This window comes from Filicampus tigris, chromosome 5 (genome assembly GCF_054856515.1).
Source record: "Filicampus tigris isolate MCC_2025a chromosome 5, RoL_Ftig_1.0, whole genome shotgun sequence".
In the NCBI taxonomy this organism is placed as follows: Eukaryota; Metazoa; Chordata; class Actinopteri; order Syngnathiformes; family Syngnathidae; genus Filicampus; species Filicampus tigris.
In genome coordinates, this window is record NC_141221.1 from 11,023,150 (window position 1) to 11,040,581 (window position 17,432).

Here is a 17,432-nt window from a genome sequence, read left to right on the forward strand (position 1 = left end):
AATTGTAACATTCCTCAAAGCTTTCCAGGAAATGGCTACACACAGCACCCCATAAATTCTGATCTGCATAAATTTCAATAAAAGCTTCCAAAATTAACTCTTAAGTCAGACACTAAATACCGTATACCACTAGTACTCGATAGTACTACTAACTATCATTTTTCTCCCATAATACCAAGGGGTATTGACTTGCACATGACTATATCAATACGTTCTAACAACTATGCTATGTTTACTCCACTTAATTGGCAGTCGCTTCTATATAATGATAGACATAAATATTCAAAATCTTTGGTACGAAATACAGTACAATAGTCACTCAACAGAGGGAAGGTAACAGATTTCAAAAGACTTGAGGTGAAAATAAAATTTCTGTCAGTGTCGTACAGTATATGGATGTGGAAGGTCCCATGACTGAATCAGTCATGGCAGTGGACTGCTAAATCCCTGTCCTTAAATTCACACACTGTAGTTGATGGTAACCATTAGAAAATATAAAATATAAGTTTACTTTAGACTCCAAATGAGTAGAAAACGTCCCTGCTCATAGCAGGCCCACGATAAGGTTCTTTTGTATTTGTTCCAGCAGGTGGCAGTGTGGCATTGCTTTAAATAAGCCCCTCCCCTTCACCAAAGGGGCTCCACTGCCGCCTCTTGAGACGTTCACGAACCCTTTGCAGACAGACATGCCGTTTTTTAAAAGGGATTCCACTGAACACTATAACTTGCCGAATTTCACGAAAACAACCATTTCGATTCGTAAAAGTTAACACAACTTTTGTTGCCGCCTTACGTGTGTTTACTACGATATTATGTTACCGGTAATGAAATGTTATCCTCGACTGTCCACGAACGCATCACCACTTCCTCTCTCAAGCCGCGCCTGCTGTACTCCTCTCCTTTCGGCGGCTGAGGGGGGGTGACCATCGGAGGCGGGGGTGACGACTGCCCATCAACAGCCATTAAAAAAATAGACCATGTGTAGAAAAGGTGAATATAAAAGGCACGCTGACAGCCACCGGCGAGGGTGAAGCTATTTCCTTCGTCTCAGAGTTTGCTTTCGGAGCGAATGGACCAGAGCAGGAGCGGGAGCAGGACAGCCCGACCACCACCGAAGGTAACTCACAAAGCCGCCCGGGAGAGGCTTCAACATTGTGTCCGCTTGTGTTAACTGGTGCGAGGGATAGGAAGAATCAGACACTCGCCGTGACTGCCATAAAGCTTCTACGTGGTCCTCGGTGTTGGCTGTGCAAGTCACGTCCTTGCGTTATTTTTTAATTTTTATTTTTTATCAAAGCAAACTGTCAAAAGTGGAAAAGCGTCCGTTAAGCTAGCAAACATTGACATTCTCTAATTTCCCCGTTTTGTTTTGACATATTAGTGACACGATGTAATTGGGAAAATGTGGTCAAAATAAGACCGTAAATTGATATTGTACTGCCACTGTCAGCGATGGGTGCATTTGCCAAGAATTAGAAGAGTACTGTAGTGTCCTCTCCACGGATTATTACACATTTGTGTCATTTCACGTTGCAGATTCTTTCATTTTTTATCTATCTAAGGGCTGCACAAGACAACACACAGCTCCGCTGTATTTTCACAAGGAATGTAGAGTTCCAAAGTAGCAAAATTACTTTTTTGCTGGGGGGGAAACTGACCAATGTGTGAGGGTTTGTCTCACACATCTGTTTGATATTCAGTAGCAGGAAATCCATGAAGTGTTGTGTGTGTGTGTGTGTGTGCGCAGCCTTGTGCTCAGTGTCATGTCCAGGGCGATGAATACTGAAAGATGTTGGGGCTTTCACCTCAACAGGAACAGCTCGCTTGTTTTCATTGAAAGGAATCAACTTTCTTTTTGATCAGTCAGTGGTCAACATTGTTTCACCAAATTCCACCTAAAAAAAACATGTAGCTCTATAATAGTACCACCATAACAAGCAACATTAATACACAGTCATATATAGGGGCTGGGCGAATAATCGATGAAATGTTTCTTTTCACATGCAAAATAACAAATGAGTTTTTGTAAAAAAATAAATAAATAAATTATATATATATATATATATATATATATATATATATATATATATATATATAATTTTTTTTTTTTTTTTTTTTTCAATGTATATCATATAAAATATCTCTGTAGTAATGTAGTAGCCCCAAGTGCTCATGAAAAACTATGCAGCGATTTTAGTCATAAAAAGTGTAGTTAATAATATTGTAAGACACACACTATGCCGCGATCCCGGCTCCGGCCTCCCAGTGTGGAGTTTGCATGTTCTCCCCGTGCCTGCGTGGGTTTTCTCCGGGTACTCCGGTTTCCTCCCACATTCCAAAAACATGCATGGTAAGTTGATTGGACTCTCTAAATTGCCCCAAGGTGTGGTTGTGAGTGCGGATGTTTGTCTCTGTGTGCCCTGCGATTGGCTGGCAACCAATTCAGGGTGTCCCCCGCCTACTGCCCGAAGACAGCTGGGATAGGTTCCAGCACGCCCCGCGACCCTTGTGAGGATAAGCGGTATCGATAATGGATGGATGGATAGACACATTATGCCCATAACACTGCACCTATACTTATAAGCGTCATTCTAGATTGATGTTTGATTGTTTTTCGCATATTAAATGTAAATTTGACTTATATTAAATCCATTGGCTCTTTCACATACTGTACCACTACAAAGAGCCTGTGTACTTACTACTGGTACCACACTATGAGAGTGACTGCCTAGAACGTTTCAGAAAAAAAATCATGCTTCAGAGATCTTCGCTTCACACACTTATGCTTTCTTTTTTTTCTTACTGCACTTGACTGTGTGAAAATTCCTGAAGGAAGACACATAGCTGAAAAGAGGTTTAGTCGCACTGCACGACACCTGAAAGTTTGAAACCACAAATATTCTTTTGATGATGACAAATAGTAAACATAAATTTGTGGGTGTTATTCGACATTTCAGCCATCATTCTATCCATTTATTCATCCGTCCATCCATTTTCTTTACTGCTTAATGTCAGGAAAAGCCTACTAAAACATCATACATTTATTGGGGGGTTGAATGGTGGCAGGTGTGTGTTGTCACCCATATAACATAAGTTTGAATGTTATCGTTACATTCTGAATACTCACACTCCCAGTTATAAGAGGGCGTGCACACTGCAGGCGTGTTATGTTCAAAGCCGAGTGGTCAGCGTTTCGATGAACATTTTTGCTGAAGTTTTGTTTATCAAGTCTTTAATGAATGGGAGGTGATGTCACGACAGTGGCGCGGATGCTTTTTTGTTTCTGTTGCGTCATATCGTCTGCTTCTGTTTGTGTGTGAACTTGTGTGACTATGCTCATTATATGTCTGTTGGTATACGCTGATGTGCGTGTGAGTGCAGCCCACTTTGTTCTGCTTTTGTGTTATATAAGCAGTGCTGGAAGTGGAACACCGTTTCCCTATTGTAATTGGTGCCATCTGGGTCATCTGTGTTAACATACTTTCAGGAATGCTGTCATCGTCCAACTACCTTTTGGACTTTGGAAACTTACCAGCCAGTAGACAAATGATATACATGATAATGTTTTGCATTTGAATTTCTTAATCACATTTTCCGCAACTGAGTCCTTAATTGGTTCCACTAGATATATTTGATATATTACATAGTGATGTGTTTAGCTCATTTATTATAGTAGTGACCTGGCCTGCGTGTCAGATTTAAAAACAAAACGTGGCCCCTTAGTGTAACATTGTTTTCCTTTCTTTGCCGCCTGCGGTTTACATGTTCATTTATGAGCTCCTGTAGTGTCTTTTCCTCACTGTTGACCTTTTCTGTCGGACTTGTTTTTCACTTGCCTCCTTTGACATGATTTTACACATGGGGTCCTCGGTTTACAAGTTGTGGATGGTGCGCAATAAATTAGTTTGCATATCAGCATAGGGCTGAAACGATTAATTGCATGACTCTAAAAATCTGATTACAAAAAAAACAAAGCAAAACCTCTGCCTTAAAACTTCGCTGTCATAATTTTCCACACAGACTAATACTGCAGACTCACACACCACTTTGTGTAGAAATAATTTGGCGCGATGGCGGCAAGCCAGGCGGAAACTGTCCAAAGATTGGGATCATTTCACACTTAAAAAAAAGAAGATAAAGTGCAATGTGTCTAACTGGCATCCCACAATAGCACGGCTACGATCGCCAACACAAGGTATCGATGTTAGTTTATTTAGTAGAGCCTACCATCCTTAGTTTGTTCTTGTGCACTTTTCCTAGTCGGAAGTTGGAAAAGTCCGACTTCCCGCCTTCTTTGAATGCAGCATAAGAATACTTGTGTGATTATGGCTGTGTCCAAATTCACAGGCTGCGTCCTCCGAATGGCCACATTTTCAGCCGCATGACGTCACTTTCGGCGCTTCTCGACGATACGTGGTTTCCAAATTCTAGACAGACAATTCACAGGCTGGGTCCCTCGACGCCTTCAAAGCATCCTCCTCATGTATCCACCGTGGACCACTTTAGCCGTGGCGAATTTGGACAGGCTTAATGTGAATATGAACACCATATGCGGTCAAGTCGCGGCGGAAGTGACGCCATGGAGCCGAAAATGCAGCCTTCGACGGACGCAGCCTGTGAATTTGGACACAGCCATAGTCACCACCGCAATCTGATTACGTCACTGCTGTAGTAATGGAACTCTGTCATAGACTGATGACCCCCATATTACTTTCTTCATTCACTCTTTTACCACTACTAATAAATGCACGCCGATCAGATGGGTCCATTCAGTGCACTCATACAAAATGTGACTCAAATTAAGTCTGCACGCAACACTATTGCAAAAACATTCCATGCTTTTTTTTTTTTTTTTTTTCTCTTTGCCACTCTTTTCCAAATCTTTTCCAAAGTGTCAGTGAGTCATTCGTTCAAACATGCAGTGTTGAATGACTATTGTTTGTCTGACCCTCCTTCTCCATCTCTGTGTTTTTGTTTCCTTTCAGATAGCAGCAGGCGTCATCACCAACTATCATGCCGACAAGTGATGGTTCGAGCCGCTTCCCGGTCTTTGCGGCTCCCCCCAAAGGCAGCCACCAGCGCTCCCCGGGCTACGTCCCAGGGCGGGTGGCTCCGGTCCGCTCGCCCCTGCCGGCCAAAGCGCCACCGCCGCCGCCCATCAAACCTCATGGCCTGCCGCCGCAGCAACAAGCCACCTTCAGCTTGTCGGAGGAGAGCCAGCGTCGGGAGCGTTCTCAGAGCCTCAAGCTGAGAAAGAACACGCTCATCTGCTTCGGGGTGTCCATGGGGGCTTTTTTCCTCAGCCTCATACTTGTACTTTGTCTCACTAGTGGTGACATTTTAGACGGTAAGATTATAGATATTTTAAAGTGTCAATTGTCAAAAGTTTTACACAGATTGCCACCTGAAAAAAATTGGCTCTTCAAGTACCACCATCATGAACAACATTAAAAATATAGTAGCGTAGTAGGCCTACGTGTTCAGCAAAAACAAGGCAAAATAAGTTTATAATTTAGTATTGTTGTAAGCCATTGTAACATTATGACCAGTTCAAACACTAATACTGCACATAAATACAGGCAAATAAAAACAACAGGCTCACAGGGTCTTAGGATGAAACCCATAACCTTCAAGTTAGAAGACAACCACCCTACCACTTGAGCGACGCTGCCCCTTTAATAAATACCAGAAGTTAATGTACAGCCTTATCCTTTTCACCGAAATCTTTGCAGAGAATTGTCCAGATCACAACCCGTCCCTGAGTAACTGGAACCCGGACCACCAGCCAGAGAAGGCCATTGTTGTGAGGAGGGGGGATTTATTTCGATTGGAGTCTTCTGCTACTTTCCGGTCACTCACCATCCAATCAGGAGGTAAGAGGCCATAGAAATAGCTACCTCAGATGATGAGCTTCAAACTCATCAGCAGAAGCCTTTTTTTTTTTTCCCTACACACTTTCAGTTACCACTAATGATCCTTATTGGGCAGTTATTTAAGTACACAAAACAATCTGTCTCAAACAGACTGTCTTTACAAAGATAATAATGTACAATTATGATTGACACCATAAAACATTTCAATGATTGTATGAAATTTTCTAACATGTCCAAATAGGTGAACACTTAATGATCAAATGAGTAAATATTTTCAGCGACTTGGCGAAATCTCTTTATGAATGTTCTGAAGTATTCTTCCCTTGCCAGTTTCACATTAAACAAAATGCTACCAGTAGAGCTGGGACTCGCACTCAAAATCTGCGTTTGCTATTCGTGTTCACAAGCAAGAACCGAATGAACTTGAATCGGTCACTTATTGTACTTTCCCTGAAAAACACTTCATAGTCCAACAAATGAAAAATCCAATTCGATCAAAATGGTAGATGGAGTGTACCATACCATCTACGTATTGAACCGCCAACTACTGCGTTGACACAGCAGCGTTTAACCTATGGTAAGGTTTTCCTTTTTAGTTTAAAATAGCTTACTTCAACTTCCAGCTTCCCTCATCATACCCCGCCCAACGGTAGAATCCAGGCTGTTTTTCTTGCTTTGGTCCAGAAGATCCATTTGTATTCTGTCGTACCGGTTGGCTAGAGCGCTAAGCTAACCTGTGCTTTCACGTACATGTCCGCATGTCGCATTGAGACCTGACTGCCATCCAAACATAGCTTTGTGAAAATACACGGGACAATATGCCGTGACCCATTCTGACTTGAATCCGAAAATTCTAGTTCGGCGTTTGATTTGAACAGCCAATTCGCATCTCAATTCGAGCCACCACGGATTCGAGCTGCCAGGTTCCAGTTGTGCCGTAGCGGAGGTCACACGGTGTGCACACACTCACACACAGGAGCTCACCATTCTTGAGTGCTCTTTTTCCTTTGAAAAGGCGTATTTTTTATATAGTCGTTTTATTAGATGTCATCATTTTGCAGGTAGACCTGATGCTGTAGCATTTAAGTGCTGTCATATAGTTGAAGTCACGATTCCAACCTTCTCTTCTTCCAGGTCGTGTAGTGTTTGCAGACAACACTGAGGGCTCTAAGAACATAACCTTGAGAACAGGACACATCCTGATTGAGAATGGCGGAGCCCTTGTCATCGGCGCAGCCAAATGTCGCTATCGTTCCCACGCTGCCATCGCCCTCATGGGCCGCTCCGACAACAAGGACGTCCCTGAAGTACCCGGTCTTGGTCGGAAGTTCATTGGCGTCATGAGCGGTGGAACGCTGGAGCTCCATGGCATAGAGCGAGCCTCCTGGTCTCTGTTGACCAAAAGCGTGCCTGCCTCCGGCCTGACCACTGGAGGTGACACCTTCCAGCGCAACTTTAGCAGAGGCATCAACCTGCGCGTGGTGGATCAGGACTCGGCCGACATCCTACTCAGGGAACGTTACGACACCCACGAATCCCGCAATGACAGTCGACGGCTCACTCAGCTGCTCCGGTCCCTGCCGGCGGGTCGCATAGTCACGCTCGCTGTCGGAGACTCGGCCGTCAAAAGTCTTCTGGAAGAAACCAAGAAAGCCATCGAGGAGACCCTTGGCAGCAGATATGTCTACGATCTCAAGTACAGGTGAGGAGGCGCGTTGCACTTGTACTGAATCCACTATGGGGTAAAAACTCTCAACATTGGACCATTCAGTGTCAACGTTTCTTGCAACTACTAGACTTAGCTATTGCTGTGCCAAAGCTCCGGGCGCTGCAATATTTTACCCACCCCCCAGTTTCCACTTTGCGACAGCGTTCAGTTTTCTTGCACTCCTCAGTTTCCTCTCCGATTAAGTTTGTGTACTTCTCGTGGCCAAGCCCCTCATGCCCAAAATAAATACAGAAGACTTTCATTCTCCTCTTTTTTTTTTTTTTATTTCCTTGCATGTCTCCATCCATGGATGCGTTCAGTGCCGCATGGTTTTCACAGTTTCGGGTGATACCATATTGAAATCTTAATTTTCTTGGCGAGCAGTCACCAGAAACAGAAGCAGGTGGAAAGACTTGTTTAGGAAAAAAATACGTTCTTGAGCTTCTGTACCACTGGAAAATTGCTGTGCTGATGTGCTTTTGTTGTGTGTCATTGGGAGGATTTTTTCTTGGTCCTTAGGGACTCAATTACATTGAGGTCCTCTCACCTTTTGACACCTCTTTACGTAGTCAACCTACAATAACTCTTTGTTCTGAAAGGTTACTGTTTGGAATAACGCTCTTTTATACCTTTCCATTTGGGATTCGACCTTGAATAATTCCATCGTATTTCTCTTCCTGTTTACTCTAAATTTCTGCTCTCTGCCAGGAAAGGAAGCACACGCCGGAAAACAAGGTTATGGTCGTAATGTTTCCAGGATTTGTGCAAAAATGTGACTGTCCAGGAAATGTAGCGTCTATCGCTCCTCTTTCTTTAAAGGACACAAATGTTGACATCGTTTGTTGAATTGCTCGATCGGCCCTTGTGTGTCCGACACCCGCGAGCACTGTGTTTCTTCCAATATGAGGCTAGCGTGACCCGTCTCGGTCCTCGCTTGGCAGACAAGTCAAGCGCTGAGCCAAATTCTCCAGTGTCACGTTTCACTCCAGGGTACTGAGCCAACACAGAGGTCTTCACAGAAATCCACTCAAATCCACAACACAGAGCTTCAAATGGCTCAAATGATAGAGCCCTGCGTGCGTGTGTGTACACAACCGCTTACGTTCACATTTCCTAATCTTTCTCCATTTATTGGAGGGATTTAATCTTAGCTCTCTGCGGATTTGCCTGATAGGAGCCCTACAGATGATATTTATTGGACAGTGTGCAGTTCAAAGTCTCACTCGAGGTGAGAAATCTTTCAGGTTCTTTCTGTCACGGCAACACAGCTATCCATCTTGAGTAGCTGCGTTCTCTAAATGCAGGGAGGTTCACCTCAGTGCTTCATGACTTTAGAGACAACAAAATAATTTAACTCCGCTTAGTATTTCAAAATAAGATTGCTGGAAAAAAAAATGGTATAGAGAAAATAAGGTCTAACTTGTCATGGAAACTAAAGTAGAGCATCGTTCAGTAGACCCTTTGTATTTAATGTTTTTGTCTCCCAGGAGAGCACTACTCACTTTCACACACCCAGCAATAATGAGGTCGTTTAAAGGCTGTGAAGATCAACCGGTGGCCGAGGTTGAGTGGAAAAGTGCGCCTTTTCCGCCCTCCCCTGTGCTTCCTGCTTGCACTTTTATCAGTGCTCGCACTGGGCGCAAGGTGAAAGGTTCTTTCCCCCGGGAAGATCTAAACTTGACAGAACAGTGTGTTCCCCAGATGGATCCGGTTTGTGTGTCTACTGGATGCACTGTACCACTTTCATCCTCACAAAGATGGTGTTATTTTACCGGGATGATGACCCGTGTTGTACAATTTTTTTTTTCATAGAACTTTGATGGACTCAAACCCTGCTGTGAATAGTCCAGGGACAGTCCTCCACCGGGTGGTCTTGTGACGGCGTGTTTGATGCCTTATGACAGATTTTCTCCATAAAATGCAATGTCTTAATACTCGTTTGGAATCTTGACAAAAATAAAATAATTATGACATTTGAAATTCAGGACAGGATTACGCCCCTAAACCCACCAATGCCGTTCAGCATCCACACCCTAAATCATTCGTCATGCGGATGATTTCATCTTTGTGTATTTTAAACAATTATCCCACTAACATATTTCTTAAGACACTTTGAATTAAAAAGTTACCATTCAAATATTACACATCCCCTTGCTCAAAATCATTCACAGTCATTCTTTTAACCATCTTTTAATTATTGTGACACATTGGACCCTCAAAGGACAAAACGCACTCCACTCCAATGTGTAATTTTTAAATCAATATCATTTATGGAGCTTGTGTAAATTGTAGTAATCTGCTCCACCCAATTTGAACATTGTGAGCTGTCGATCCAATGTAAAAGAAGTTCACCGCTGACATAAACACCGTATTCTCATCCATTTCTGCGAGTAGGCAGTGACAACTGACAAGCACAGTAATGAATGCAGTGTTTCTGTTCTTTTGTTTCTTGGTGACATTAGTGAGCAGTTGGGCGAACTGAAAACTGACCATGTCACAATTTCTGGTACTTTGTTTGCTTTGATTACTTCTTTTTGCTCTTGCATCACAGGTACTCGTGGTGGCCTCGCGCTTGTGTAGTTGAAATTTGCTGACGGCGCACATGATGACATTTTGTCAGTTTCCTCACGACTTTTCTCCTAAGTAGAATAAAACGATTTCTCCTCCTCTCCCTGATCTCTGCAGGCAGGCGTGGGCTTTGGTCTCCGTGGTGGGCGGCGGTAACGCGTCATGCTCGGAGGACGTCAGGGAACACGAAAACCACGACACCGGAGGGAGAGCTGTGGCAAGGCGCAACTTCACCACCGTCAATGGCGTGCGCTTCTCCGTCTCGGCCTACAGCGAGTGGAAGAATGGTGAGGAGCGCATAATGGTACAATCTGTCCAAATTATGTAATGTCCCCTTCGCCGATATATAATAGCCAGTTCTCACCGGTGATTTAATTGAAAATGGAGTTGGCAGGTTTTGAATTCTGATTGAATTTTGAATTAAGTGCTTGGAATTGTGTCTAGCAATAGCTTCTTTTTTTTTTTAGAGGATATGGTGGTTTGCTTATGTATCATACGAAGGAAAAAAAACCCATAGAACTGGTTACTTGTGTGAACTATAAACAACAAGACTCACAATTTTAGGCTGTTCTATTCTATTCTATATTCTATATATTTTATAGCGCTGCAAAATGAAACTACAATCATAAACATTAAATTAAAACTATGACTGTGTTCATAAATTGAGCACTGTCTCTAAAGGTGGACTATCGAATATAGGTATAGGATCTGATACTAGTGTACAGGTGTGCATAATGTTTTGGTCGATTGAGCTTTAACATTCTGAAAATGTATCATCTATAATGGATATAAAAAGTCTACACACTCCTGTTCAAATGTCATGTTTTTCAGATTTTACAGGATAAGATAAATCATTTAGATCAGATTAAAAAAAACATGTTTAAATTTCCATCCCATTACTCAATAACAGGACATTATTTCAAACGGATGCACATAATGCACATATCAAAATTAATTATGATCAGTTACTGGTTTGGTCTGTAACGCCAGAAAATAGAGAAAAATGTTGATCATTGTTTTCCAAAGTAAAAGCATTTTTTAAAATTATGATTCAACACAAAAATAATCTGTCTGCTTTCATCGCGGACTACAGAAATCAGGTATTTACTGTTGAGAAACTGAAATTCCAAGAATTTGGACAATTTTAAATGAATTAAAAAAGGTATTTAAACAATTCATAGATTATCAAAAATAATTCTAGATTAATTTGATAATCGATTACTTGTACATAAATCGTTGCACCTATAATTTGAGCAGGGATGTGTATACTTTTTGTATTCATTGTATGTCCTGGACATTACTGTGAATGAGATGCAGAAACTCTTATACTCATTTATGTGTTGCGACATATACAGCACAGTCACGAGTGTAGTGAGGAGACATTTTGCTCATATGTTTTATGAACTTGCAATGGTGAGTAGTGATGGATTTTTCTTCAGCATTGTATAAGAAGGTACAAAGGTAAACAAATGAGGTGTGTCAGATGACTGACTTGTAACACGTCTTTGTGACCATGTCATTGTGACAAATATGAGACTTTTCATTAAACATTACCTTTGAGCTGTGTATTTAGGGCGACTGTACATATTCACACCCCGATAAACCTTTTTCATAGAGGCAGGTGCATTCTCTGCTTTACTCCTTTATTGCGATGTTTCCCAGAAAAATGTCACATGATAAACTCCCGTTCTTCCTTTTCTTTAATTGAAAGTTCAATATTTTGCTCTCCTAGGTTTCCCAATCTCGGGCTTTCAGGTGGATGCGGTGGACCAGGTGGTGCTGAATCTCCAGGATGAGGTGCAGCAGTCCTGGCAACCCGGCAATCAAATTGTTATTGCCAGTACAGATTATTCCATGCATCAAGCTGAAGAGTTTACCCTTCTACCCTGCCCTCATTGCACCAGTAGGCAGGTCCGAATACAAGGTGAGACAGCGTGGTATTACAAAGGCCTAGACGTGGTCAGAATATTGTTTAATTTTTGAATATTATCCAGCTAAAATGGTACCTCAGAGGTTGCCTCTTATCTATTCTGTGATGCTTTTCAACTTTCAAAACATTCCACGAAGATCAACCATATTTGGAATAATCGGTCCCAGAGCCCAAAATGTTGACATAATCAATCTTTTATGAACTAACTGCCACATACATGTTGTTGGAATGTGGGAGGAAGTAGGAGTACCTCAGATCTAAGGCACATGAAGTGTTTAATTTTTTTTTGTTGCTAACCCATCTATCACATATTGCTCCTATTTTATCTGTTTTGCTACACCCTAATGTTCTGACCCAACAGTCTTTGTTCATCCTACTATCAGATATATTTTCTTATGCCATTAATCCATTGTCAGCAAAAACCAACTCCCTTCCTGCAGAAAAAGATGTGATCAAGCGCGGGTCTCGACTTTTGAGTCACTGTTAAAACCAAACAGCTGTTCTGCGTTCTCATTGCCAACAGCACCCTATATACACAAGCACTTTGGGAGATGATTTATGTTTTTATAAGCGTCTCACCAGGTTTCTCTTCCAACCGCAAATTATTTTAGTGGGTCGAGTATGAGGTGCGGCTACGGCTAAGCATATTTCTGTGGTGGGCAGTAAATATTTAACTTAACTGTTAGGAATACTCTACTTTTGGTGCGTACAGTGGATCGTCTGAAGTTCGTTATGTGATCCTGGTGGTTCACTATAATTTGTTCCCTTGGGAAACAATGTAAAGTGAAACAATTTTTCTCCTGGCTCAAACCGTTGCCATCAGAAATCTTAATTTCCTGTCCTGTCAAATGGATGTTTGAGGTAACGTTTCAACTTTATTAACTAGGGATGGGCGAGTGCCGATACCAGGTATCGGTATTGGGCCGGTACTAATGCAGGCTGCCGATACCAGCCACCGATATCGAGGGCAAAATCCTCATCTGCGTCAGATAGAAGGGTTTTGTTTATATTTTGTCATTATGTGAAATGAACTTTTAAACATCAAAAGTATGAGAGGTATCAGTACTCTGTATCGATGAGTACTGAAAGAGTGAATATCTCAGTTTAAAAAATAAATGGTATCGAATATCCCTATTCTTAACTGTCACACAAGTATAAAGAGAGGTTACCTGCTGTATCATACAAATAGAATAAAATAAAACTGCTTACCCTTTGAAGGCCGTGACAGACATGTAATGCAGAAGGAACACAAAAGGTGTTTGCTGTTAAGCTTTTCTGGTATCTCCATGCTGGTCATTAGCTAACATGTTTTCAACTATATACTATTTACATTAGCATCTGTTTGACAAAATGAATTTGTATGCAATTGAAATTCAAGGCTTGTTTTCACTATGATGTGCGGTTTTGGACATTTTTTTTTGTTCTTGTTCAAGTTCTCTCATGGTACCTGTCAGGATCATAGGTGCACGGTTCAGCCCACGGGTAAACACGGTTGCCAGTACATTCCTTCCCGGCCTGTCACATTCTGATAGCATTTCTCATGTTCTCCTAATTCGGCAAATCATCTCATGCTGACTTCATGTGTGTGCTGCACAGGGAAACCTCTTTACAACCACGTCGGCGAGGTCATCGATGGAGTCGACATGCGTGCCGAGGTGGCGCTGCTCTCCAGGAACATTCTCATCTACGGAGAAATGGAAAACTCCTGCTACGGAAACAACTTATGTCAATTCTACAGCCACGACACCTACGGAGGCCACATCAAGGTGTGTAACGTAATAGCTTAGATCACTTGCTTTCTGCTCTAAAGTGTGAAACTAAGCTGTGTGTGTCTGCATGCTTTAGCCTAACATTGCATTCTCAGGTTACTAAAGTGCATATTTTGCGATTCAGCACAGTCAAACTGTGAATGTTCTGTTTTTACTTCTGGTGCTAATGAGAGACATTATTCATGTTCCCTGCTTGGATTTTTATTTTAACGGCTCTCTTTCTGCACCAATTTCTACACTCTCTCATGGCCATTTCTCATCCTATTTCTTTCGATTACCATTCTGTATACCCCATCTGGAAATATACACATGGCAGCTCATCATCTAAATGTCTTCACCTTATGCACCTGGATTCCTAGGGGTACTCCAAATATTTGTAAAGCTTACATTTTCACGTTATATTTCCATTGTTTGAAAGGACTCAAATGGTTTAAAAATTAAAACTCAATTCCCGACAAAAAGCTACACTGAATACTTAGGCGGCAACAAGGCAAAAACAAGAACATCTGGGCATAAACTTCTACATGTTTGAATTTAATTTCTCATCTGTAATTACAAAATACAATTGTGTGGTGTGATAATAAGTCAAAGAATCAATTTGACTACACATTGGCCCCAAATTGTTCATACCATGGTCAAATTTGGGGTAAAGTGAATGTTTTTTTTTTTTAAATGGGTTTCTTCTGGCTGTAAATGACACAATAAAGTGGCAAAAGACTAACAAGTTACAGACATTAATAAAAAATGTTCACAATTTTTATTTTGTACATTTTGACACTAACGCTACTCATCTAAAATTCTATTGCATCATTCTAGCATAATCACAAGATTCTCAGTCAGGCGTAACTTTGGAAATATGAAAACATCATCTTTTAAAATAAAACAATGTAACATATCTTGCAGTCTATCGAGTGTGAGTTCCAGTTGAAAGAGAGAAATTCTACAAATAAAAAGTGTGATGTTAATAAAAAAAGACAACAGGGAAGTGTACAGTATCTGCCATTGTGCATCCGTTTGTCAGTCGAACTGAGAGCGTGAGCTGTCATGTACGCTGAATTGCAGTTTGCTCGAAGGCTTTACCAATCCCCCTTAATAAAAACCAGACCATGTGGATTATGCAGTACGAGTACATGCGCACACAGACCAAAGGCCCCCGAGAGTGTTTGTTTGCACTTCATGATTATGCACGTGTGGTTTATGCTTTTGTGCCTTGCTGTCTCTCTAACATTAATTATTAGCTTTCACGGAGCCAATGTGGTCTACTTTTGTAATACACAATCATGTCGTTGGCCCCCTGCTCTTCCCCCACTATGTCAGATCTTTGGCAACTTCTCCTCGGTTCATCTGTCTTACGTGGAGTTGAAGAACATGGGCCAGCAGAGTGAGATGAGTCGCTACCCGATCCACTTCCACATGTGTGGCGACGTGGACCAGAAGGGAGGCTACAGGGAGCCCACCTATGTGGACGGACTCTCCATACACCACTCCTTCTCTCGCTGCGTCACCATCCATGCCACCAACGGCTTGCTGGTCAGTAGTTCTGTATAACATGTGAAAAAGGGGAAACTGATGAAGATAAATTGTCTATTTTGATACTTTGTGACATGTGTTGCACAAATGAGTCATCATCTGTTACAACTCCCATATTCGAATGACTTACTTCTTTCATTTTCTTCTGACATGCTGTCCTGTGGTCCTTCAGAATCTATTCTTAACATGCTTCCGTCTAGGTTAGTTTCTTAAACATAAACTGAAACCGGCTTGTCGTGCCTGCCAACACATTCCAATTGGACCAAGTGCAAAAGCTGTATCACAGTATTTCATTTATACTTTTTGTCTTTTGTGTAGCCAAATAAGGTAAGCAAAACATCAAACGCCTCTCAGCACATGCAAGTGCATTTCTCCACTAATCTTAATACACCCCAATAATAAACATGTTATATTAATAGCTCCCCAAGCACGGCAATCAAAATTGAGCATTACTATTTTTTATGAAGCTCTTGTAGTGGACTTTACCATGTGCGTGATGTTGTATCATGTGACTGACCCTTTCCGTGATTAATCCGTTCAGAAAGTCAGACCAAATCCAAATCGTACTAAATCCAAAGCAATATTTCCTATAGGAAATAATATAAACACAATTAATCTGCCCCAGATACCAAATATTTAAAGTAAAAATATTTTATTAACTATAGTTTTTCATACAAAACAGTGTGAAATAAATATAAATGACCAATGAAATGAGTTAAATGAACTTTTAACACTGCTTACCTTTATTAAAAGCTCTTGATGACAAATACAGCAAATGTTTCTTGAATTCTGCCATGCGGTGTAAAATTAAGACCTTCAAAATAAAAGCACACAAGCATAGTAACAGTTTCACCGCCCTTTATTTGGCCCTTTAGTGTCTTATTTAGCAGTCACACTCAAACTATTTTGTGCTTCTTTATTGAATGTGAGTAGGTAAAGGTAAATAAGCCACTACGTGGGCCAAGAAAGTGTGGTGATAACTGTTATTATATTGCCTACTTTTAATTTGAATGTCCGACTTTTGACAGGATGTGTTGTGTTACACAGACGAGACAGGAGGGTTATTGCTTTGAGTTGTCGCAAAGTTTGGATTGGCGAATATGCCTTGCCGTCTGAGCCTTTTATACATAACTTACAAAATGCTTTCGACGAGCGCGCCTCAATTCTGGGAACTTAATGGCTGAGCCACACAGGTTTTTACGTGCAATAACCAATCGGATGTACGAAAGCCGTTACAAAATTCAGATGAAAATGTTGAAAACCAAATCATTTGAAAAATAGGGCAAATGTACGAGAGCACATTTTGATTGCCATGAAGTGTTTTAGGTTGGTTGTTGGCAATGTCACAGTCTTGACGTCAATGGGTCATCATCTCATTTTGGCTTTCGTCCTTGAGGCTTTTTCACTGGTATCATTTTTCCTTTCTGCATCAAGGAAATGGAAAGTACAACGGTGTTTAGTACACATAATGCCAATAAGAACTCTTTCCCATGTCCAACTCATCCATGGAGCTTTCCTGTCAACACTCTGCCGCTAGCAGTTGCCAGCCAATTTCCCTCAGCGCTAATCAGTAAACAATACGTGGGAACTCCTCCGTCATCTGTGACAGTTTCCCAGCACTTTGTTTGTGCAAAAGAGGAAGCCAGACACAATTAGTAATGCACTAAAACACCTCTTTATGAACCTTGAACAAGACAATCGTGGATAATGACTTCCTGAAAAGACAGAAAGCCTACGGCTGTGCATTTTTCATCCGCCACCTGGCTTGATATGGATTTAACAACAGAAAACATTAGGTTATTAATCACTTGAGTAATTTTGATCATTTCTTTCTCTGCTGCAATCATCAGAAGAGCTGCTGGAGCAGACGTTCAACACGTTCTGATAAATATTATCTTATCCCATTATTCTCTACACGTTTTCTTGTTTTACAGTATTGATAAACTCATTCAGTGCCAAAAACGTTTCTTCACAGTCCAGCCATTCATTCCCAGGAACTTATTTATATTTTATTCAAACGTTAGGGTAAAAGAGGGTCTGAAAATGCCTAGCAA

General features: G+C 41.3%; 1 protein-coding gene across 1 annotated transcript in view; it reads left to right on the forward strand.

Moving 5' to 3' along the window:
- The first annotated feature begins 660 nt into the window (after window positions 1-660).
- The window catches only part of cemip2 (cell migration inducing hyaluronidase 2), a 29,979-nt gene continuing 13,207 nt past the window's right edge, over window positions 661-17,432 (forward strand). The window contains exons 1-8 of the mRNA XM_086031796.1: window positions 661-1,117; window positions 4,986-5,347; window positions 5,733-5,873; window positions 7,008-7,575; window positions 10,267-10,436; window positions 11,882-12,073; window positions 13,676-13,845; window positions 15,166-15,378. Of these exons, the coding sequence (XP_085887922.1) occupies window positions 5,014-5,347; window positions 5,733-5,873; window positions 7,008-7,575; window positions 10,267-10,436; window positions 11,882-12,073; window positions 13,676-13,845; window positions 15,166-15,378 (1,788 nt within the window). The 5' untranslated portion in view covers window positions 661-1,117; window positions 4,986-5,013. The remainder of the gene's footprint in view (window positions 1,118-4,985; window positions 5,348-5,732; window positions 5,874-7,007; window positions 7,576-10,266; window positions 10,437-11,881; window positions 12,074-13,675; window positions 13,846-15,165; window positions 15,379-17,432) is intronic.